A 25,091-nucleotide genomic window follows, 5' to 3' on the forward strand; every position below is an offset into this window, starting at 1 on the left:
GTGTGATTTGAATATGTGGAAACTCATCATGACAAGAACTGAAATAATAAGTCAACAGAAAATGAATCAGCAACAGTTTTTAGATGATCAATAAATCATTTTAGTCATTTTAAAGAAAACATTTGAGTTTTAAAATCAAACAAAGACGCAGAAATAAAAACATAAAATAAATATGTAGAGAGAGAAAAACCTCCAGATGGGTTTATTGTGTTCTTGCTTTAATATTTTTATATAGTTTTTCTTGTTTCTGCCTCATTGATTATATGTTTTTAATGTTTTTCATATTTTTCTTTTTGGTCTTTTATTTAAGTTTTATTCTGTGAAACACTTTGTGAATTTCATTTCTATGTAAGGTGCTAGACTAAATAAATATGTTATCATTATCATTATTATTATTGATCTCTACTATCTATATTAATAATACCAATACACAAGTCTGTGAACATTTGCTGGAACAAGATTATTAAATATACACATTTGCTGGTTTTCTGTCATATATAAAAGTAGATTTAATGCATTTGACCTTATCTTATACAGTAAGAAAAGAAAACATGGCTTTAAAGTAACATATGCTTAACCCTCCTGTTGTCCTCAGGTCAAGGAAGGATACAAGGAAGGAAAAGAGGAAGGAGGAAAAGAGGAAGGAGAGTAGGAAGAAAGGAAGGAAGGAAGTAAAGGAGGAAGGAGGACAAGAGGAGGGAGAGAAGGAAGGGAGGAAGGAAGGAAGGAAAGGAGTAAGGAGGGAGGAAGGAAGGAAGGACAAGAGGAAGGAAGGAAGGAAGGACAAGAGGAAGGAAGGAAAGGAGTAAGGAGGGAGGGAGGGAGGAGGAAGGGAGGAAAGAAGGAAGGAAGGAAAGGAGTAAGGAGGGAGGGAGGGAGGAGGAAGGAAGGAAGGACAAGAGGAAGGAAGGAAAGGAGGAAGGAGGGAGGGAGGGAGGAGGAAGGGAGGAAAGAAGGAAGGAAGGAAAGGAGGAAGGAAGGAAGGAAGGAAGGAAGGAAGGAAGGAAGGACAAGAGGAAGGAAGGAAAGGAGTAAGGAGGGAGGGAGGGAGGAGGAAGGGAGGAAAGAAGGAAGGAAGGAAAGGAGGAAGGAGGAAGGAAGGAAGGAAGGAAGGAAAGGAGTAAGGACGAAAAGGGGAAGGAAGGAAAGGAGTAAGGACGAAAAGGGGAAGGAATTTAGGAGAGAAGGGAGGCAGGGAAGAGGGAGGAAGGAAAGGAGTAAGGAGGGAGGAAGGAAGGAAGGAGAAGAGGAAGGAAGGAAAGGAGTAAAGAGGGAGGGAGGGAGGAGGAAGGAAGGAAAGGAGTAAGGACGAAAAAGGGGAAGGAAGGAAAGGAGTAAGGACGAAAAGAGGAAGGAATTTAGGAGAGAAGGGAGGCAGGAAAGAGGGAGGAAGGAAAGGAGGAAGGAAGGAAGGAAGCAAGGAAGAACAGTCAAAAGAGATGGGGTCAATTTGACCCGGGAGGACGACAGGAGGGTTAATGTAGTAAAGATTATGCCAAACACACAGAAAAAAACTAAACAACATAACATGAATACATTTTATTTTGGCGTGATGACAGTTTGTACTTCCTGTTCACCTGCAGCGCCTCACCTGTACTGTGTGTCTCTCTGAGCAGCTGCAGCACAACTTCACTTCTTTAAGTAAAGTTAATGTACAGATTAGAGCTCTAAGTGCAGCACACACACACACACACACACGCACACACACACACACACACACACACACACACACAGACACACAGACACACAGACACACACACACACACACACACACACACACACACACACACACACACACACAGACACACACACTGACCTTTAGTTTTCGGTATTTCTGGCGGGCCTGGTGTCCCATGCAGGACGCCTGCAGATAAACCAGCCAGCCGTTGACCTGCTGATCCCTCTGCTGCTCCAGGTAACGCAGCACACCTCGCTTCATGAACACCTGAGACACACACACACACACACACACACACACACACAGAGGATTCATGAGTCACATCAGTTGGTTTTTAATGCTCTGCTAGTTTTATAAGAGGAGCGTCTGTCTTCTCACCCGGCTGTCTCCGACCACGACGCTCTTCTTCTCCAGATCCAACTCAACCAGCAGCTCCTCCACAGCCTGAGACGCAGAGAGGAAGAAGAGAGGAAGAGGAGAGGAAGAGGAGAGGAAAGGAAGAAGAGAGGAAGAGAGGAGAGGACGAGGATAGGAAGAGGAGAAGAAGAGGAGAGGAAGAAGAGAGGAGGAGGAGATGAAGAGGAGAGGAAGAGGAGAAGAAGAGAAGAGGACGAGGATAGGAAGAGGAGAGGAAGAGGAGAAGAAGAGAAGAGGACGAGGATAGGAAGAGGAGAGGAAGAGGAGAGGAAGAAGAAAAGGAAAAGGAGAGGAAGAGGAAGAAGAGAGGAAGAGGAGAGGAAAAAGTGAGGAAGAAGAGAGTAAGTGGAGAGGAAGAAGAGAGGAGGGAGAGAGGAAGAGGAGAGGAAGAAGAGAGGAAAAGGAGAGGAAGAAGAGAGGAAGAAGAGAGGAAGAGGAGAGGAAGAAGAGAGGAAGAGGAGAGAAGGAAGAAACGAAGAAGAGAGGAGAGGAAGAGAAAAGGAAGAAGAGAGGAAGAGGAGAGGAAGAAGAGAGAAAGAAGAGAGGAAGAGGAGAGGAAGAAGAGAGGAAGAGGAGAGAAGGAAGAAACGAAGAAGAGAGGAGAGGAAGAGGAGAGGACGAGGAGAGGAAGAGGAGAGGAAGAGGAGAGGAAAAGGAGAGGAGAGGAAGAAAAGCGGAAGAGGAGAGGAAGAGGAGAGGAAGAAGAGAGGAGGAAGAGAGTAAGTGGAGAGGAAGAGGAGAGGAGGAGGAGATGAAGAGGAGAAGAAGGGGAGAAGAGAGGAAGAGGAGAAGAGGATAGGAAGAAGAGAGGAAGAGGAGAGGAAGAAGAGAGGAAGAGGAGAGGAAAAAGAGAGGAAGAGGAGAGGAAGTGGAGAGGAAGAAGAGAGGAGGGAGAGAGGAAGAAGAGAGGAAGAAGAGAGGAGAGGAAGAGGAAGAAGAGAGGAAGAGGAGAGGAAGAAGAAAAGGAAAGGGAGAGGAGAGGAAGAAGAGCGGAAGAAGAGAGGAAGAAGAGAGGATGAAGAGAGGAAGAAGAGAGGAAGAGGAGAGGAAGAAGAGAGGATGAAGAGAGGAAGAAGAGAGGAGGAAGAGGAAACATTTTTTTATTGTATATTCTACTCTGAGCAGCAGATTAGAGACTCAGCGTTTCTATGAGACGGTTTCATCTCGCTGACCTTTCTCTCGTCGTGGTTGACAAACATGGAGGCGTAACGTTTCATGATTGGAGGAGATAAAGCCTGGAAGTGACACCTGAAGTCACTCAGGGTCATGTGCTCCGGATAACCTGAGAGAGAGATATAGAGAGAGAGAGAGAGAGAGAGAGAGAGAGAGAGAGAGAGAGAGAGAGGGAGAGAGAGAGAGAGAGAGAGAGAGAGAGAGAGGGAGAGAGAGAGAGAGAGATTAAATATATTAGATATTAAAGGTAAAATTAATCCAGAAGGGAGGGAGGACAGATGGAAGGAAGGAAGGACGGAAGGAAGGAAGGAAGGAAGTAAGGAAGGGAGGAAGGACAGAGGGAAGAAAGGAAAGAAGGGAGAAAGGACAGATGGAAGGAAAGAAAGAATGACAGAAAGAAGGAAGGAAGGACAGATGGAAGGAAGGAAAGAAGGAAGGAAGGAAGGAATGACAGATGGAAAGAAGGAAGGAAGGAAAAAAGATAGGAAGGAAGAACAGATGGAAGGAAGGAAGGAAGGGAGGAAGGACAGATGGAAGGAAGGAAAGAAGGAAGGAAGGACAGATGAAAGGAAGGAAAGAAGGGAGGAAGGACAGATGGAAGGAAGGAAGGACAGATGGAAGGAAGGAAGGGAGGAAGGACAGATGGAAGGAAATAAAGAAGGAAGGAAGGAAGGACAGATGGAAGGAAGAGAGGAAGGAAGCAAGGAAGGAAGGAAGGAAGGAAGGACAGATGGAAGGAAGAGAGGAAGGAAGAAAGGAAGGAAGGAAGGATGGACAGATGGAAAAAAGGAAAGAAGGGAGGAAAGAGGACAGATGGAAGGAAGGAAAGGAGGAAGAGAGGAAGGAAGGAAGGAAGGACTTGTACTTTGTTGTATTTAAAAGGAAGAACAGACTTTAATTACTGCTGTTGGTTTATAAAGAATTAAATGATTTAGTGTTTTAATACATCTCAGACCTCTCAGCTGATTTGGGGCAGAGCTGCTTTCTGTCCCCCAGAGTCTAAACTAAACCTGGAGAAGCAACGTAAAGTTTGTTATGCTCTATATATCTGAATAAACTCCCAGAAGACTGCAGGTCTGCTGCTGAAACGCTCTGTTCTTCTAAATCACAGCTGAACACTTTTCTGCTCGCTGCTTTTTATTAAATCACAGTTTTAGAGTTAATATCTCACACTGCACTCTCACTTCTTATTCTCCTGTTTTTATCTTTCTTTACTCTTACAGAAAAGTGTGTTGTTAACCACCCTGCCAAATTTGAATGATTAAAAAAAAATCGCCAAATATATGAAATTAGGCTTCAAAGTTGTGTAAAAATCAGCCTCTTTCTCTGCTCCCAAACGTTGTGGGCGTGGCCGCCGAGTCCGCTGAAGCCCCGCCCCCTACCAAGTGTCACCTGTCAATCAAAGTCACCACCTCTACCAGAAACATGGACGCTACGTCTGAGAGCTTTCTGCCGCTAACTCAGCTGCTAGCTCGGCGGCTAACTCAGCTAACTGGCTAACTGTAGACTGTAGTAGTAGTAGTGTGTGCTGAATGTATTTCTACCTCTACAGCAGCAGGGGCGGGTTTATGCTAATCACTAAATCCTGAACACAGAAATGTTGAAACACAGTTTGTGAAGCCTAGCTCCACAATTCAAATCTAAATGGTTGAAATGCTTTTTACACCTTTTTTAGAAATACATTTATGACCTATTTAATGTGTTTAGAAGAAAATGTCTGAATTCACTTTACAGTCTTTAAAGTCATGTGATATAAATGTTCTGACCTGTGCGGTAGAGCTGCAGGGACGACAGGATCTGTGTGGACTGCAGCTGCACTCTGAGCGCCGGCACATCAAAACTTCCTCCGTCTGTCTTTGCACTCACGCACTGCAGGAACACCGGCCTGGCTCGACGAATCAGATTCACCAGAGCGTCCTGCAGGGAGGAGACAGAAACTGAGCTATACTGAATAATAGTGTGAATCCTCTCAGGGGTTAATGTGTGTGTGTGTGTGTGTGTGTGTGTGTGTGTGTGTGTGTGTGTGTGTGTTGGGTTTAGGAGACGTACAGCCTGGAGTTTGACTGCGATGCATTGGGAGTGTCTGCGTATGGCCGCCATTCCTCCGCTGAAGGTTTTCCTGATGGTGCCGTTCCTCTGCAGGGAGCGCTGGCTGCTGCCCTCCAGCCCCCCCACACTTCGACACATCGGGGGAACACTGACCGTGGGGGTGAACATGGCCTTCAACACCCCTCTGAGGAAGATTAGAGAGAGAGAAGATGGTCATGTGACATCACAGTCAACATCTAGAAAAACATGGGACATCAAACTAAACACATCAACACCTGAACATTACATGAGTCTGTAAATGTGGGGGGGGGGGGGGTCAAACTCATTTTCATTTCAAGGGCCTTAAACAGCCCAATTTAATCTCATGTGGGCCGGATCATTAAAAAGATGGAAGAAAGGAAGGACAAGAAGGAGGAGAAGAAAGAGAATACAGGAAGGACAGATGGAAGGAAGAGAAGAGAAGACAAGACAAGAAGGAAGGAAGGAAGGAAGGAAGGGAGGGAACACAGATGGTAGCTAAGAAGGAAGGAAAAGAAGGAAGGAAGGAAGGAAAGAAGGAAGGGAAGACAGATGGAAGGAAAGATGGAAGGAAAAGAAGACAGGGAGGAAGGAAGAAAGGAACGAACAAACAAACGAAGGAAGGAAGAAAGGAAGGAAGGACAGACGGAAGGAAGGAAGGAAGAGAAGAAGGATGGATGGAAAAAAGGAAGGAAGGAAGGAAGGAAGGAAGGAAGGAAGGAAAAGAAGACAGGGAGGAAGAAAGGTAGGAAGGACATACGGAAGGATCATATTGAAGGAAGGAAAAGACAGGGAGGAAGAAAGGTTGGAAGGACAGATGGAAGGAAGGAAGGAAGGAAGGAAGGGAAGACAGGTGGAAGGAAGGAAGGAAGGAAGGAAGGAAAAGAAGACAGGGAGGAAGAAAGGTAGGAAGGACAGACAGAAGGAAGGAAGGAAGGAAGGAAGGAAGGAAGGAAGGAAGTAAGGAAGGAAGGAAGGAAGGAAGGAAGGAAGGAAGGAATATGATACGATATGATGCAATATGAGACTGAGTGTCACCATATAGGACAGACAGCAGGTAGGACACACATCATCAGGCAGTACAAAATAATGAGAGAGCAGAGCACCATAGTAAATAATGTGAACACCAATGAGACTGTAATGTCTATGTTAGTGGTGATATTTCACATCAGTATCAACATATTAATGGACAGCAGCATCACCACCACAGTCCTCAGTACTTCCTCCATCCTCCTCGTCATTAACATCAGTCATCGGCTCTGTTCATTAAAAACTTCACTGCAGCAGGTTGAAAGCTCTTCTCTCTGAATCTCTCTGAATCTCTCTGAATGGCACCTGACTATAAAAGAGCTCTTCAGCTGACTAATAACACATTACGCTGGACCAAAACCTCATTCTGCATAATACTCTGGAGCTTTCCACCCACTCTCTGCTCCACGATCACTCCTAATGAAACAGGAAGTCAAGCCAATAACGGATCCTTCCCTCGTGATCAGCTTATTGATCTTGTTCATTTAAGGCTGCTCAATTAATCGAAATGTGATCATGATTACGATTTAGGGGCCAAACGAACTCAAAACTAATCAAATCGAAGGGAAACTACTTTTAATAATAATGAGATAGCGCTCAATAACTAAAGGTTTTATTTTGAAAAGCTTAGACAGGAAGTGGCTGCAGCTCTGTTTGACCCCGTCTGTTTTGACTGTTCCTTCTTTCCTCCCTGACTTCCTTCCTTCTGTCCTAACTCCCTCCCTCCCTCCCTCCTTTCCTTCCTTCCTTCCTCCCTCCCTTCTACCTTCCTTCCTTCCTCCCTCTCTCCCTCCCTCCTTTCCTTCCTTCCTTCCTTCCTCCCGTCCTTCCTTCTTCCTCCTTCGTTCTTTCCTTCTTCCTCCCTCCCTCCTACCTACCTACCTACCTACCTACCTACCTTCCTTCCTTCCTACCTCCCTTCTACCTTCCTTTCCTCTTTTCCTTTCTCCCTCCCTCCTACCTTCCTTCGTTCTTTCCTTCTTCCTTCCTTCCTTCCTTCCCACCATCCTTCCTCCCTCCCTCCTACCTACCTACCTACCTACCTACCTACCTTCCTTCCTTCCTACCTCCCTTCTACCTTCCTTCCTTCCTTTCCTCTTTTCCTTTCTCCCTCCCTCCTACCTTCCTTCCTTCGTTCTCTCCTTCTTCCTTCTTTCCTGCCCACCATCCTTCCTCCCTCCTACCTACCTACGGACCTACCTACCTTCCTTCCTTCCTCCCTCCCTCCCTCCTTCCCTCCCTCCTTTCCTTTCCTCCCTTCCTTCTTTCCTTTCCTTAAGGTGAATGTCCAATAAGTGCAGCATGTTTCTAAAGTTTAAAAAAATATATTTTTAATAATCATGATTTCAATTTTGACTCAAATAATCCTGATTATGATTTTATCCATAATCGAGCAGCTCTATGTTCATTCCTTTCTCTGTACTCCTGCGGACATCGGCATAAAATAGGACACTTAAAATACTTTGATGAAACATGTGCATGAGTGACCTGCTGACCACAGCTTCCTGAGCACAAACAGCCTGTACTGGAGCCTTTTTTAAAGAGGTCACTGGTGTCCTCTTTCCAGTCCAGTCTATTACCCACAAGGACACTGAGGTACTTTAAGAGGAAACCACCTCAATCATGTTTAATCAGGGCAAGGGTCACCACAGCCTTTTTTCTTTCTGAAATCAATAATAGGCTCCCTGGTCTTTACTTATATCTAAAATTAAGTGGTGTTCATTACACCATTGACAAAGCCATCTACCTTCCTGATTGTCTTTGAGGATGAAGCCATTGAGGACTGAATCATCGGAACATTTTTTTGCAAGTGGGAGCTAGATGCCGGACTAATCCTGCAGTCAGAGGTTTATAAAGGGAATATAAATAGGGACTGAGTCTGTGTTGGTTATAATGGTATCTGATTATGTCACCTCCAAGCCTCTCATTCTGGGATCTAGATGTGAGGTAATACTAATAATAATAACTTTATATCTGTAGCACCTTTCATACAGCAACAAAAAAAAAGCAGCTTAACCCTCCTGTTGTGCTCAGGTCAAGGAAGGAAGGAAGGAACGAAGGAAGGGAGGAAAGGAGGAAAGACGGAAGGAAGGAAGGGAGGAAAAGAGGGAGGAAGGAATGAAAGAAGGAAATGAGGAAGGAAGGGAGGAAGGAAGGGAGAAAAAGAGGGAGGAAGGAATGAAAGAAGGAAATGAGGAAGGAAGGGAGGAAGGAAGGGAGAAAAAGAGGGAGGAAGGAATGAAAGAAGGAAATGAGGAAGGAAGGAAGGAAATGAGGAAGGGAGGAAGGAAGGGAGGAAGGGAGGAAGGAAGGGAGGAAAGAGGAAGGAAGGAAGTGGGTAGAGAAGGAAATGAGGAAGGAACAAAGGAAGGGAGTAAAGGAGGAAAGAAGGAAGGGAGGAAAAGAGAGAGGAAGGAAGTAATGAAGGAGGAAAAGAGGAACGAAGTAAGGAGAGGAAAGAAGGAATGAGGAAGGAAGGAAGGATCGATACGCTTACTGGCTAAAATGTGTGGTGGAATTGTGTTGAAATGCAATAGAGACATCAAAAAACAAGCTACAAGAATATCATCCACTCTAACACCCTTCCTGTGTGCAGACTGCAGTGGAGTATCTTTCCAGAGTATCTTTCAAAGCATTTCATGAGCTTAGAGGTGATGATTATAAGTCTGATGTCTTTAATTCCTCAAGCATTTGGTTCTTTTAGGCACAAGCAAAATGCATGAGGTTTTATATCATCACAGGGATCTTGAGCTGAGAGAGAGGTAGAGAGAAAATGAACTGGAGCACTGCTGCACTGCAAATGTCTCAAAGGACTTCAGTATAAAGCATAGACTGTATAAAAGAAATGGACGTCATATGCTTCATATCACAACTTCTTGACTTTATATCAGGCGGGGAGTTCTGGTCCTCTGAAATGAGGCCAACCAGGAAGTAAGTTAGAACTGCATTCTATCAAAAGGCCACCAGGGGGCGACCGTCTCTATACAAGTCAATGGAGAATTCACCAACTTCTCACTTGATTTCTAACCTCAGTAAACGTTTTCAAAATGTGTTTATGGTCTCAATCGCTAGTTTAAAGCCTTCTTCAATGCAGTATGATGTTCATTTGGGACATTTTGGCCTCCCTGATTTTATATGTGACGATAAAGCAGGGTATGCATTAGGGGCGTGGCTACGTCCTGATTGACAGGTTGATTGACCAATGTCCTCGAGATCCAGCCCCCGTAACCATAGCAACCTCCCCGCTCCGCCCATGGCCCCGCCTCATGCCCATATAAGTAGAATCCATGTTTTTATTCTTCCCAGCATGCACCTGAAATTTTCAAGATGGCGCTGCCTAGATTAGAAACTATTGGCTTCCGAGCAGCAGTCCACAAACCAATGGGTGACGTCACGGATGTTACGTCCATTTCTTTTCTACAGTCTATGGTATTTTCCTATAAAAACAACAGGATTTTTTTTTTTTACAGTGCAAACCCAATACTTGTTATTCTAATATTAGATTTGTTGACTCAAATTAAAGCACATAAACAAGCTTGTCTGCATACTTTTGGCCACTTATTGTATTTCTAACATATATAAGAGTGAGCCCAGCCTACTTTAAAATGTTCACATAGCATATTTAAAGTGTGTGAGTATCAGCGTTCAGCCTCTCAGGCCTTCACACAGACTCACATGGTGGAGTTTTGCAGCAGACAGATGGCGTTGGTGGCAGACGGGTTGTTCTGGATCATACTGAACCATCCAGTCAGGTCGTAGCGGACGGGGTCACGGCCCATCAGGTGGTTCACCTCGCACTGCAGCGGCTGCTCACACTGACGTACTGCAGGGACACCAATATGCAGAATACTCATCACTGAATTCATTAATTATATGTGTGTGTGTGTGTGTGTGTGTGTGTGTGTGTGTTACCAGCACTGCTGTAATACTGGCAGACTCTCTCCAGGGCGCTGTTCTCACTGGAGGCTGGTGTGACCATCTCTTCATCCAGAACCCATAAAAGACCTCTGGGGTCTCCATCTGCTGCCCGGACCTTAAACACACACACACACACACACACACACACACACACACACACACGCAGATGCACAGATGATATGTAATTACCATAAAAAGACAAAAAAAGAGTTTTTTTTTCTTCAGTTTTTGGCTGAACACATAGACACGCACATACACACATGCACACACACACATAGACACACACACATAAACACAAACACACACATAGACACATGCACGCGCATAGACACACACACATAAACACGTATAGACACACACACATAAACACACAAACAGACACACACATAAACACACCTACACGCACACACACACACACATATAGAAACACACACATAAACACACACACATGGACACACACATACACACACACACGGACACACACACATAAACACACATGCAGACACACACATATACACACACACACAGATGCACAGATGATATATAATTACCATAAAAAGACAGAAAGAGAGTTTTAGTCTTTAGTTCCTGGCTGCGTTAGAAGATGATGGACGGAGCCGAGGACTTTTTATTGGTCATATTTATCGTGTTCATCGAGCAGAGCCAGAAACAACAGACCTCACTGCTGCTGCTGGTGTGTGTGTGTGTGTGTGTGTGTGTGTGTGTGTGTGTGTGTGTGTGTGTGTGTGTGTGTGTGTGTGAGCTAAATGTTGGCAGGATGTTTATAGGCTATAACGTGATGGATATAAAATGTTATTTCTTTGTACATGTCATTATAAAAACTCTGTAGTTCTGCAGCCAACGTAAAAAAAAGTGTTTGCTGGAAATGCAGCGAGGAGAGTTTGTCAGGTATATCCATACTATAACCTTCCTGTTGTCCTCCTTCCTTCATCCCTCCTTTCCTTCCTTCCTTCCTTCCTTCGTCCTTTCCTTCCTTGCTTCCTTCCTCCATTCCTCCATCCCCCTTTCTTCCTTCCTTCCTTCTGTCCTTCCTTCCTCCCTTCTTCCTCCTTTCTTCCTTCCTTCCTTCTGTCCTTTCCTTCCTTCTTTCCTTCCTCCATCCACCTTTCTTCCTTCCTTCCTTCTGTCTTTCCTCCCTCCTTCCTCCCTTTAATTCCTTTCCTTCCTTCTTCCTCCCTTCCTTCCTCCTTTCCTTCCTTCTTCCTCCTTTCCTTTCTTCCTCCCTTCCTTCCTTCCTTCCCCCTTTCTTCCTTCCTTCCTTCCTTCTGTCCTTTCCTTCCTTCCTTCCTCCATCCACCTTTCTTCCTTCCTTCCTCCCTCCTTCTTTTCTTCCCTCTTTCCTTCCTTCATTCCTTTCCTTCCTCTTTTCCTTTCTCCCTCCCTCCCTCCCTCCTCTTTTCCTTTCTCCCTCCCTCCCTCCCTCCTTCCTCCCTTCTTCCCTCCTTCCTTCCTTCCTTCTTTCCTTCTTCCTACTTTCCTCCCTCCTTTCCTTCCTTCCTTCCTTCCTTCTGTCTTTCCTTCCTCCCTCCTTCTTTTCTTCCCTCCTTCCTTCCCTGCTTCCTTCCTCCTTCCTTCCTTCCTCCCTCCTTTCCTTTCTCCCTCCTTTCCTTCCTCAGTCCTTTCCTTCCTTCTTCCTCCCTTCGTCCCTCCTTTCCTTTCTTCCTTCCTCCTTCTTCCTCCCTTCCTTCCTTCCTTCCTCCCTCCTTTCCTTCCTTCCTCGTTCTTCCTCCCTCCCTTCCCCCCTTCCTCCCTTCCTCCCTTGACTCGAGGACAACAGGAAGGTTAAGAGCATGTTAAAGGGGCACTCCAACAATTTAGAAGCATATTTATATAAAGTTGTAATTTATCAGAATCTGTTTCACAAGAATGAAACAGAAAAAAGAAGAATGGAGGAGCAGAGGAGGACAAGATCAAATCAGACTCCTTCTACCAGTCCAGAGATTAAACTGGAAATCTTTTAGTCACAAACTCGCCACTGGTACACTATCTACTTTTAGTCGCTGGTTCCTCAAATCGAAATGCAGGTTTAGTTCCAAACCTGAAGGTAATGTTGGTGACGGTAACTGTGTCTATGAATAATAAGTTTGAAGGGCAGGTATTAACTGGCTGTTACTATGGAGACGAGGAGATGGAGGCACAATGAGTGGAATATTTTTGGTTTTACTAACAGCATCGACTTCTTCACTAATACTCGTTTGCTGTAACTCAATTTTTTTTTGTTAACCTCTTCCACTAAGAACCTTTAATTTAATGAGCTCCAAACTCTCCATTAACCCTCCTGTTGTCCTCCAGTCAAGGAAGGAAGGGAGGAAGAAGGAAGGAGGGAGGAAGGAGGAAGGAAAGGAGGGAGGAAGGAAGGAAAGGAGGAAGAAGGAAGGAAAGGAGGGAGGGAGGGAGGAAGGAAAGAAAGGAAAGAAGGAAGGAAAGCAAGGAAGGAAGGACGGAGGAAAGAAGGAGTGGGAGGAAGGAAGGAAAGGAGGGAGGAAGGAAGGAAAGGAGGGAGGAAGGAAGGAAAGGAAAGAAGGAAGGAAAGCAAGGAAGGAAGGACGGAGGAAAGAAGGAGTGGGAGGAAGGAAAGGAAGGAAAGGAAGGAAGGGAGGAAGGCAGGAAGGAAAGAAGGACAGAGGAAACAAGGAAGGACAAGGCGGCTGGTCGATGCTTTATATTTTACCCATAGAGTGTATAAAAGAAATGGACGTAACATCCGTGACGTCACCCATTGGTTTGTGGACTGCTGCTCGGAAGCCAATAGTTTCAAATCTAGGCAGCGCCATCTTGAAAATTTCAGGTGCATGCTGGGAAAAATAAAAACACAGATTCTACTTATATGGGCATGAGGTGGGGCCATGGGTGGGGCGGGGAGGTTGCTATGGTTGCGAGGGCTGGATCTCGAGGACATTAGTCAATCAACCTGTCAATCAGGACGTAGCCACGCCCTAATGCATACCCTGCTTTATCATCACATATAAAATCAGGGAGGCCAAAATGTCCCAAATGAACATCATACTGCATTGAAGAAGGCTTTAAACTAGCGATTGAGACCATAAACACATTTTGAAAACGTTTACTGAGGTTAGAAATCAAGTGAGAAGTTGGTGAATTCTCCATTGACTTGTATAGAGACGGTCGCCCCCTGGTGGCCTTTTGATAGAATGCAGCTCTAAGTTACTTCCCCATGTAGTCAGTATGAGTTGTGTACCTGTGGAGGCGGCTGGTCGATGGCGGACACAACCTCCGTGGGACTGCTCTCTGGACACTCAAAGTCTACGTGGACCTTCTCCTGTAACAGAAAACATGTGTGATTATTTACTCAAATCATGTAAAAAAACATTTAACCTTTGTGTCGTCCTCCCAGGTCAAATTGACCCAGACTTATCCTTATTTCCTTCCCTCCTTTCCTTCCTTCTTTCTCCCTTCCTACCTCCCTCCTTTCCTTCCTTCTTCCTTCCTCCTTTCCGTCATTTCCTTCCTTCTTTCCTCTGTCCTTCTTTGAAAGTTATGTTTTCCCTTTTTTTGAATCATGTGTGTTTCTCTATTTTTCCATTTATTCATTATTAGCTTTCTTGTAAACTAAAGATGAGAAAATAATTTACCACCCAGAACATTTTCAAGCCAATAAATCAGATTTATAGCTTTTGTTCCGCCATTAAGGTAGTTTTTTGTGCATATTTGTACCACTCTAACCAGACTAATAAGAGCCAGTACAGGTTTAATGTTTAACGCCAGTGAAGATAGCACGCTGAGAACTAAAGAAGAAGAAGAACTAAAAGTAGACTTGACAGGACTGAGGTGGATTTTGAATGTAGGCTACTGCTCCAGTAAAAAGCACTCAGGCACTTCTTCTTTCTCAGGAGACGTGAGCAAAAAGTTTTATTCCCTAAGTTTCTGGTGCTTTACTAGAAATATGATCTCTCATCTTATTCCAGAGAGTTTCACTGAGAAGAAGAAAGTCGACTGGCTTAAAAAAGTATTCCTGCTCTTTAGGTTTGAGGACAAAGAAAGACAATAATACTGCTGATTTACACTCATAGATTAACCCTCCTGTTGTCCTTGAGTCAAGGAAGGAAGGGAGGAAGAAGGAAGGAAAGGAGGAAGAAGGAAGGAAAGGAGGAAGGAAGGGAGGAAAGGATGGAGGAAGGAAAGGAGGGAGAAAGGAAGGATGGAAGGGAGGAAGAAGGAAGGAAAGGAGGGAGGAAGGAGGAAGGAAAGGAGGAAGAAGGAAGGAAAGGAGGAAGGAAGGGAGGAAAGGATGGAGGAAGGAAAGGAGGGAGAAAGGAAGGATGGAAGGGAGGAAGAAGGAAGGAAAGGAGGGAGGAAGGAAGGAAAGGATGAAGGAAGGGAGGAAAGGAGGGAGGACGGAAGGAAGGGAGGGAGGAAGGAAGGAAGAGAGTAAGGAAGAAGGAAGGAAAGGAGGAAGAAGGAAGGAAAAGAGGAAGGAAGGGTAGAAAAAGGAAGGAAAGGAGGGAGGAAGAACGAAGGAAAGGAGGAGGGAGGAGTGTGTGAAGGTGTGTGTGTGGTAGTGTGTTACCTGTGTGTATCTCTCCAGCGAGTGTGTGAAGGTGTGTGTGTGGTAGTGTGTTACCTGTGTGTATCTCTCCAGCGAGTGTGTGAAGGTGTGTGTGTGGTAGTGTGTTACCTGTGTGTATCTCTCCAGCGAGTGTGTGAAGGTGTGTGTGTGGTAGTGTGTTACCTGTGTGTATCTCTCCAGAGAGTGTGTGAAGGTGTGTGTGTGGTAGTGTGTTACCTGTGTGTATCTCTCCAGTGCGTGTGTGAAGGTGTGTGTGTGGTAGTGTGTTACCTGTGTGTATCTCTCCAGCGAGTGTGTGAAGGTGTGTGTGTGGTAGTGTGTTACCTGTGTGTATCTCTCCAGCGCGTGTGTGAAGGTGTGTGTGTGGTAGTGTGTTACCTGTGTGTATCTCTCCAGCGCGTGTGTGAAGGTGTGTGTGTGGTAGTGTGTTACCTGTGTGTATCTCTCCAGCGAGTGTGTGAAGGTGTGTGTGTGGTAGTGTGTTACCTGTGTGTATCTCTCCAGCGCGTGTGTGAAGGTGTGTGTGTGTGTGGTAGTGTGTTACCTGTGTGTATCTCTCCAGCGAGTGTGTGAAGGTGTGTGTGTGGTAGTGTGTTACCTGTGTGTATCTCTCCAGCGTGTGTGTGAAGGTGTGTGTGTGGTAGTGTGTTACCTGTGTGTATCTCTCCAGCGAGTGTGTGAAGGTGTGTGTGTGGTAGTGTGTTACCTGTGTGTATCTCTCCAGCGAGTGTGTGAAGGTGTGTGTGTGGTAGTGTGTTACCTGTGTGTATCTCTCCAGCGAGTGTGTGAAGGTGTGTGTGTGTGGTAGTGTGTTACCTGTGTGTATCTCTCCAGCGAGTGTGTGAAGGTGTGTGTGTGGTAGTGTGTTACCTGTGTGTATCTCTACAGGGAGTGTGTGAAGGTGTGTGTGTGGTAGTGTGTTACCTGTGTGTATCTCTCCAGCGCGTGTGTGAAGGTGTGTGTGTGGTAGTGTGTTACCTGTGTGTATCTCTCCAGTGAGTGTGTGAAGGTGTGTGTGTGGTAGTGTGTTACCTGTGTGTATCTCTCCAGCGCGTGTGTGAAGGTGTGTGTGTGGTAGTGTGTTACCTGTGTGTATCTCTCCAGTGAGTGTGTGAAGGTGTGTGTGTGGTAGTGTGTTACCTGTGTGTATCTCTCCAGCGCGTGTGTGAAGGTGTGTGTGTGGTAGTGTGTTACCTGTGTGTATCTCTCCAGCGAGTGTGTGAAGGTGTGTGTGTGGTAGTGTGTTACCTGTGTGTATCTCTCCAGGGAGTGTGTGAAGGTGTGTGTGTGGTAGTGTGTTACCTGTGTGTATCTCTCCAGCGAGTGTGTGAAGGTGTGTGTGTGGTAGTGTGTTACCTGTGTGTATCTCTCCAGGGAGTGTGTGAAGGTGTGTGTGTGGTAGTGTGTTACCTGTGTGTATCTCTCCAGCGCGTGTGTGAAGGTGTGTGTGTGGTAGTGTGTTACCTGTGTGTATCTCTCCAGCGAGTGTGTGAAGGTGTGTGTGTGGTAGTGTGTTACCTGTGTGTATCTCTCCAGCGAGTGTGTGAAGGTGTGTGTGTGGTAGTGTGTTACCTGTGTGTATCTCTCCAGGGAGTGTGTGAAGGTGTGTGTGTGGTAGTGTGTTACCTGTGTGTATCTCTCCAGCGAGTGTGTGAAGGTGTGTGTGTGGTAGTGTGTTACCTGTGTGTATCTCTCCAGGGAGTGTGTGAAGGTGTGTGTGTGGTAGTGTGTTACCTGTGTGTATCTCTCCAGCGCGTGTGTGAAGGTGTGTGTGTGGTAGTGCTCCAGCAGTCTCTCCTGCAGGTAGTTGTGACAGAGCTCAGACCAGCTTCCTCCTCGCTCGTCTGCAGAGTGTCGGGGGTTCCTCAGACCCGGCGAGTCCACAACCATCACAGACGCTAACGTCAGCTGCTTCCCGCTCAGAGCCCTGCATCCAAAACACACACACACACACACACACACACATACACACACACACACACACACACACACACACACACACACACACACACACACACACAGCACAGGGATACTGAGAGGTGGTTTGCTTCCTTCCCCAACTAATATATAAATCAGGGGTGTCAAACATGCGGCCCGTGGGCCAGAAGTGGCCCACCGAGAGGTCCGATCCGGCCCAGTTTCCTTCTTCCTCTTTTCCTTCCTTCTGTGTGTCCTTCCTACCTTCCTTCCTTCCTTCTTGTCCTTCCTTCCTTCCATCTGTCTTCCCTTCCTTCATTCCTTACTTCCTTCCATCTGTCTTCCCTTCCTTTCTTCCTTCCGTCTTTCCTTCTGTCTGTCTTCCTTTCCTTCATTCCTTCCTTCCTTCCTCCCTGTCTTCTTTTCATTCCTTCCTTCCTTCCTTCCTTACTCCCTTCCTTCTTTTCTTCCGTCTTTCTTCCCTTCCTTCATTCCTTCCTTCCATCAGTCTTCCCTTCCTTCATTCCTTCCTTCCTTCCATCTATCTATCTTCCCTTCCTTCATTCCTTCCTTCCTTCCGTCTGTCTTCCCTTCCTTCATTCCTTCCTTCCATCAGTCTTCCCTTCCTTCATTCCTTCCTTCCTTCCATCTATCTATCTATCTATCTTCCCTTCCTTCATTCCTTCCTTCCTTCCGTCTGTCTTCCCTTCCTTCTTTCCTTCCTTCTTGTCTTCTTTTCCTTCCATTTCTCTTTCCTCCCTTTCTTCCTCCCTTCGATCTTTACTTCATGTATTCTCTTTCTTCTCCTCCTTCTTTTCCTTCCTTCCTTCCTTCCTTCCTTCCTTCCTTTTAATGATCCGGCCCACATGAGATTAAATTGGGCTGTACTGTATGTGGCCCTTGAATGAAAATGAGTTTGACTCCTCTGGTATAAATGAAGCAACCAGTGAAACCAGTAGAGTAAAACTGGTTTTGACTGTGAGGTGAGATCGTACCTGTTGATGAGTGAAACTATGGTGGTGAACAGTTCTTCATAGAGTCCAGCAGCCATTCCTTCAACACACTGAACAGCTGTGAGTCTGGGACCTGGACACACACACACACACACACACACACACACACACACACACACACACACACACACACACACACACACACACACACACACACACACACACACACACACACACACACACACAGGAATTCATGATATTAGCATTTAATTTACATTTTACAGTTATAAAAGTAGATATGATGGGTATTTTTAGACTAATTCCAGTATATATAGACTCAGTATATTTCAATTTCACACATTTTGGGACAGTTAAATACATAAAGAATTAAGTATTTGTCCTGACAGCATTGAAATGGCTTCGAAAAAGCATTTAGACATTTAAAATAGTGACAATTTATTTCACTCTTTCATTTTCCATACTTACCTTACCTAAAAGAAGAAGCTCATTTTAAAGTTTGTATGGAGTTTTACACTTAAACTTTTAGGTGATGTGAACACCTATCAAAGTTTTATAATAATCAGACAAAAGTTATGTTACTAAAATATGACAGGATTAGATCTGTGTCATAATAATAATAATAATAATAATAATTTAACAAAATCTTCCAAGAATCAAATAAAATATATTAAATCAAGTGAATTAAAGAACAGACCTAATAATAAAACTATACACTTGATTATAAAACTCTCTACTTTTCTCTGTCTTTCACTGCTATATTTCTCACTTTCATGAGAAATCCTTCCTTCCTTCCTTTCCTTCCTCCTTTCTTCCTTCCAACCTTCATTCTTCCTTCCTTCCTTCTTTCCTTCCCTTCCTTCCTTCCTTCCTCCTTTCTTCCAACCTTCATTCTTGCTCCCTTCCTTCCTTCCTCCCTCCCTCCTTTGCTTTCTTCTTCCTCCGTTCCTTCCTTATTCCTCCCTTCCATCCTTCCTTCCTTCCTTCTTTCCTTCTTTCTTCCTTCCTTCCTTCTTCCTCCCTTCCATCTTTCCTTCCTTCCTCCCTCCTTTGCTTCCTTCTTCCTCCCTTCCTTCCTTCCTCCCTCCTTTGCTTCCTTCTTCGTCCCTTCCTTCCTTCTTTCTTCCTTCCTTCCTTCTTGCTCCCTTCCTTCCTTCCTTCCTTCCTCCCTCCCTCCTTTGCTTCCTTCTTCTTCCCTTCCTTCCTTCCTTCTTCCTCCCTTCCTTCCTTCCTCCCTCCCTTCCTCATCCCCCTTTCTTCCTTCCTTCTGTCCTTCTTTCCTTCCTTACTCTTTTCCTTTCTCCCTCCTACCTTCCTTCATTCTTTCCTTCCCTCCTTCCTTCCTCCCTCCTTTCCTTTCCTTTCCTTTCCTTACTCTTTTCTCTCACTGATCTTTCACTGCTATATTTCTCATTTTCATCCCACCTGCTGCTCATTTAGACCTCTAACCTGTAACCTCTGACCAATAAGGACGCAGCTCTGTAACACCTGTCCAGATGTGTCACAGCTGTGAAACCGAAAAGAAAAAAAAAACTAACCTGGAGAGAAATCCTGAGCAGTGGAAGAGGAGAAGAGAAGTGGCTCATGTTGTGTTTTATGATGGTTTTGCCTTTTCAGGTAGTTTCAAATGTACTTTTATTCACTTTCAATTAACCTTTGACCCCGTCTGTTTTAATTGTTCCTTCCTTCCTACCTTCCTTCCTTCTTTCCTTCCTTCCTTCCTTCCTTCCTTCCATCCCCCTTTCTTCCTTCCTTCCTCTTTTCCTTTCTCCCTCCTACCTTCCTTCCTTCTTTCCCTCCCTTCCTTCCTTCCTCCCTCCTTTCCTTCCTTCTTCCTCCCTTCCTTCCTCTCTCCCTCCTTTGCTTCCTTCTTCCTCCCTTCTTGCTCCCTTCCTTCCTTCCTTCTTTCTTCCTCCCTTCCTTCCTTCTCCCTCCCTCCCTTCCATCCTTCCTCCTTCCTCCCTTCTTGCTCCCTTCCTTCCTTCCTTCTTTCTTCCTCCCTTCCTTCCTTCCTCCATCCCCCTTTCTTCCTTCCTTCTGTCCTTCTTTCCTTCCTTCCTCTTTTCTTTTCTCCCTCCTACCTTCCTTCCTTCTTTCCTCCTAGCTTCCTCCCCTCTTTCCTCCATCCTTCCTTCCTTTCCTTCCTTCCTTCCTCTATCCCCCTTTCTTCCTTTCCTTCCTCCCTTCCTTCTTTCCTTCCCTCCTTCCTTCCTCCCTCCTTTCCTTCCTTCTTCCTCCCTGCCCTTCTCCTTTCCTTCTTTCTTCCTTCCTTCCAACCTTCCTTCTTCCCTCCCTCCCTTCCTTCCTCCCTCCCTTCCTTCCTCCCTCCCTCCTTTGCTTCCTTCTTCCTCCCTTCCTTCTTTCTTCCTTCCTCCCTCCCTCCTTTGCTTCCTTCTTCTTCCCTTCCTTCCTTCCTCCATCCCCCCTTTCTTCCTTCCTTCCTCTTTTCTTTTCTCCCTCCTACCTTCCTTCCTTCTTTCCTCCATCCTTCCTTCCTTTCTTTCCTCTCTTCCTTCTTTCCTCCCTTCCTTCCTCCCTCCCTCCTTTGCTTCCTTCTTCCTCCCTTCCTCCCTTCTTGCTCCCTTCCTTCCTCCCTCCTTCCTTCCTTCCTTCTTGCTGACTTCCTTCCTCCCTCCCTCCCTCCTTTCCTTCCTTCTTCCTCCCTTCCTTCCTCCCTCCCTGCTTTCCTTCCTTCTTCCTCCCTTCCTTCCTCCCTCCCTCCTTTGCTTCCTTCTTCCTCCCTTCCTCCCTTCTTGCTCCCTTCCTTCCTTCCTCCCTTCCTTCTTTCTTCCTCCCTTCCTTCTTTCTTCCTCCTTTCCTTCCTTCTCCCTCCCTTCCATCCTTCCTTCCTTCCTCCCTCCCTCCTTTCCTTCCTTCCCTTCCTTCCTTCCTTGACTCGAGGACAACAGGAGGGTTAAATGATTCTTGTGACATTTGGCTCAGTTATTATGAAGCAAATATAATCCCATTTTAAAAAAACATCCTTGAGGTCGTTTCTTCCTCATAAGAGATTTTCAAAACAGACTTTTCATAACGGCTTCATAATTTAAATCCAGGTTAAGTAGCGAGCAGACTTCTTGCTACTCATAAAAACTGCTCCACACCTCAGAAACTTCACCTTGAAACATGAAGTCAATAAATAAGACAGAATCTTAAAAACCTGCAGACAGAAGAACAGCAGCTTTCTTTTAAAGCCTCTCTGGGACTTTTAGTCTCATTCTGCTGCTTCCTCACTCTGCTTTATTTAACCTTATTAGAGAACAAACAGTGTCGACTCCCTCCTCCTCCTCCTCCTCTTCCTCCCTCCTCCTCTTCCTCAGCCCTTCCTCCCTCCTCCTCCTCAGCCCTTCCACCCTCCTCCTCCTCCTCTTCCTCCTCATCCTCCCTCCTCCTCCTCCTCAGCCCTTCCACCCTTCTCCTCCTCATCGCCCTCCTCCCCCTCTTCCTCCCTCCTCCTCCTCCTCATCCTCCCTCCTCCTCCTCCTCCTTTCTCCCTCCTCCTCCTCCTCAGCCCTTCCTCCCTCCTTCTCTTCTTCCTCCCTCTTCCTCCTCAGTCCTTTCTCCCTCCTCCTCTTCCTCCTCATCCTCCCTCCTCCTCCTCCTCCTCCTCAGCCCTTCCTCCCTCCTCCTCTTCCCTTCCTCCCTCCTCCTCCTCTTCCTCAGCCCTTCCTCCTCAGCTCTTTCTCCCTCCTCCTCCTCCTCCTCTTTATCCCTCCTCCTCCTCCTCCTCAGCCCTTCCTCCTTCTCCTCTTCCTCCCCCCTCCACCTCCTCGTCCTCCCTCCTCCTCTTCCTCAGCCCTTCCTCCCTCCTCAGCCCTTCCTCCCTCCTCAGCCCTTCCTACCTCCTCCTCCTCCTCGTTTTCCTCCCCAGTCCTTCCTCCTCCCTCCTCCTCCTCAGCCCCTCCTCCCTCCTCCTCCTCCTCCTCCTCTTCCTCCCTTCTCCTCCTCAGCCCTTCCTCCCCCCTCCTCCTCCTCAGCCCTTCCTCCCTCCTCTTCCCTCCCTCCCTCTTCCTCCTCAGTCCTTTCTACCTCCTCCTCCTCCTCCTCTTCATCCCTCCTGTTCCCTCCCTCCTCCTCCTCCTCGCCCTCCTCCCCCTCTTCCTCCCTCCTCCTCCTCAGCCCTTCCTTCCTCCTCAGCTCTTCCTCCCTCCTCCTCCTCCTCTTCTTCCCTCCTCCTCCTCTTCCTCCTCATCCTCAGCCCTTCCTCCTTCTCCTCTTCCTCCCCCCTGCACCTCCTCTTCCTCCCTCCTCCTCTTCCTCAGCCCTTCCTCCCTCCTCAACCCTTCCTCCCTCCTCAGCCCTTCCTCCCTCCTCCTCCTCCTCAGCCCTTCCTCCCTCCTCCTCCTCTTCCTCCCTCCTCCTCCTCAGCCCTTCCTCCCTCCTCCTCCTCGTTTTCCTCCCCAGTCCTTCCTCCTCCCTCCTCCTCCTCAGCCCTCCCTCCTCCTCCTCTTCCTCCCTCCTCCTTCTCAGCCCTTCCTCCTTCTCCTCTTCCTCCCCCCCTCCACCTCCTCTTCCTCCCTCCTCCTCTTCCTCAGCCCTTCCTCCCTCCTCAACCCTTCCTCCCTCCTCCTCCTCAGCCCTTACTCCCTCCTTTTCTTCTTCCTCCCTCTTCCTCCTCAGTCCTTTCTCCCTCCTCCTCCCTCCTCCTCCTCAGCCCTTCCTCCATCCTCCTCCTCTTCCTCCCTCCTCCTCTTCCCTTCCTCCCTCCTCCTCCTCCCTCCTCTTCCTCCCTCCCTCCTCCTCCTCCTCCTCTTCCCCCTTCCTCCTCCTCGTCCTCCTCCTCCTCAGCCCTTACTCCCTCCTCCTCCTCCTCCCTTCCTCCTCCTCCTCTTCCTCCCTTCCTCCTCAGCCCTTCCTCCCTCCTCTTCCTCCTCTTCCTCCCTCCTCAGCCCTTCCTCCCTCTTCCTCCCTTCTCCTCCTCAGCCCTTCCTCCCTCCTCCTCCTCCTCTTCCTCACTCCTCCTCAGCCCTCACTCCCTCCTCCTCCTCCTCCTCTTCCTCCCTCCTCCTCCTGAGACCCTTCCTCCCTCCTCCTCTTCCTCCCTCCTCCTCCTGAGCCCTTCCTCCCTTCTCCTCCTCCCTCCGCCTCCTCTTCATCCCTCCTCCTCCTCCTCCTCCTCCCTCCTTCTCCTCAGCCCTTCCTCCCCAGCCCTTCCTCCTTCTCCTCTTCCTCCCTCCTCCTCCTCCTCTTCCTCCCTCCTCCACCACATCCTCCTCCCTCCTCCCTCCTCCTCATCATCCTCACCCTCCTCTGACTCCGCTGGTGCGTTCCTCTCTCTGCTGCCCCCGGTGGCTCTCTGCAGCAGCTGTCTGAGGTGATGTTTGAAGGTAGCTGTGTGCAGATCGTCTCCCTCGCAGCCCAGAACGCTGCTGGCCACCTGAGCGCTGTCGAAGTTCACAAACTGTCTCCTGCCGACTGTGCAAAAGAGGAAAAAAAGGGGGTCAGTCATAGAGGGAGGGGCTTGTTTGTTTGTTTGAGCGTCTTTTACAACAGCAGAGAAACGCCAAGAAGGAGAAAAGCTGCAAATGTGCATCAGGAAGAGCATCCATAAGAGAGAAAATGCTAAAAAATTGAAATAAAATAAGTTAAATAATAACAATAAGGTGTTTTTTAGGAGGCATTCCTTTTTGTTGCTCTTGAATGATGTTTTAAAACTTTGAGTGAGTCGTGTTTACCTCGTAGAAAAAAAAACTAAAGCTTTACGTTGGAAAACTCGACTCGATTATTAAATTGGAGATCATTCAGCCTGGAAGTCTATTTAACTTCAAGTAGAAGAAATCAAGCAGTTCAAGCATTCAAGTGTCTCCTCTGATGGTTTTATAATGATGATATTACAGCTCAGTGAAAGCTTACACTACAAATTCATTCATATTAAAACTGGCTGAAACTGAGCTGAATGTTTCACAGAGCGATGAACTACGACTTTCAAGAGACGCAGATACGATACGATACTTTAATATACGATATGATACAGTGAGATACGATGATACGCTACAATAAGATCATTTAATATACGATATGATATTCCTTTATTAGTATTAGTACTTGTATTATTTACAGTATTGCAGTAACAGGTGGACAGTAAAAAATAGAAGAGCATCAATAAAAAGAAATGTAAGTCTATGTAATGTCCCCAAAAGTGACAATAATCTGATGTGTGTGTGTGGCTTTGTCATATAGGCTACTTTCGGGGACAAATTTCAGGCAGTTAATAAGATACAATTCGATACGATCTACGAAATGATATATGATACGATATATAGGATACGATATATACGATACGATATATGATACGATATATGATATACGGTACAATACGATATACGATACGATTATGATATACAGTACGATACGATACTATATAGGATATCCGATACGATATACGATACGATACAATACGATGCGCTACGGTACGATACGATGCGATATATGGAACGATATATGGTACGATATAATACGTATGATACGATATGATACAATACGATATATGATACGATACGATGCACTACGATATGATATATGATACGATATGTGGTACGTATGTGTGGTACAATATGTGGTACGATATATGGTACGATACAATACGTACGATACGATACGATATATAATACGATATGTGGTACGATATGTGGTACGATATATGGTACGATGCAATACGTACGATACGATATGATATATGATATACGATACGATATACGATACGATATACAATACAATATACGATACAATATACAATACGATATACGATACGATATATGATGCGATATATGGAACGATATAATACGTACGATACGATATGATACAATATGATATATGATACGATATGTGGTACGATATGTGGTCACGATATGTGGTACGATATATGGTACGATATATGGGTACGATACAATACGTACGATACGATATACGATACGAATGTGGAACGATATATGGTATGATACAATACGTACGATACGAAAATAGAAATAGCGTCAATAAGAACAAATTTAAGTTTATGTAATGTCCCCAAAAGTGACAATAATCTGATGTGTGTGTGTGTGTGTGTGTGTGTGGCTTTGTCATATAGGCTACTTCTGAGGACAAATGTCATACTTAGGACCCGTTAATTGGGGATGACTCATGCAATTGGGAATAATAGCTGTGTGGAACATTTTGGGGCCAGTGGTTAAGGTGTGTGTGTGTGTGTGTGTGTGTGTGTGTGTGTGTGTGTGTGTGTGTGTGTGTGTGTGTGTGTGTGTGTGTGTGTGTGTGTGATGATGAGGATGAACCAGCGTTACCTTTACAGACCCCGGCTGCTCCCAGATGGTAAATACCAGCCAGGACGTGCCATATCGCCTTCTGCTCGCCGGCTGAGAAACCCAGCGTTTCCATG

At 46.2% G+C, this 25,091-nt stretch overlaps 1 protein-coding gene across 1 annotated transcript in view; it reads right to left on the reverse strand.

Moving 5' to 3' along the window:
• LOC128379913 (unconventional myosin-XVIIIb) overlaps nt 1-25,091 on the reverse strand; it is a 120,453-nt gene that overhangs the window by 23,479 nt on the left and 71,883 nt on the right. Inside the window, 4 exon segments of the mRNA XM_053339552.1 lie at nt 1,817-1,945; nt 2,057-2,122; nt 3,268-3,377; nt 5,035-5,185. Of these exon segments, the coding sequence (XP_053195527.1) occupies nt 1,817-1,945; nt 2,057-2,122; nt 3,268-3,377; nt 5,035-5,185 (456 nt within the window).

This window comes from Scomber japonicus, chromosome 19 (genome assembly GCF_027409825.1).
Source record: "Scomber japonicus isolate fScoJap1 chromosome 19, fScoJap1.pri, whole genome shotgun sequence".
Classification (NCBI taxonomy): Eukaryota; Metazoa; Chordata; class Actinopteri; order Scombriformes; family Scombridae; genus Scomber; species Scomber japonicus.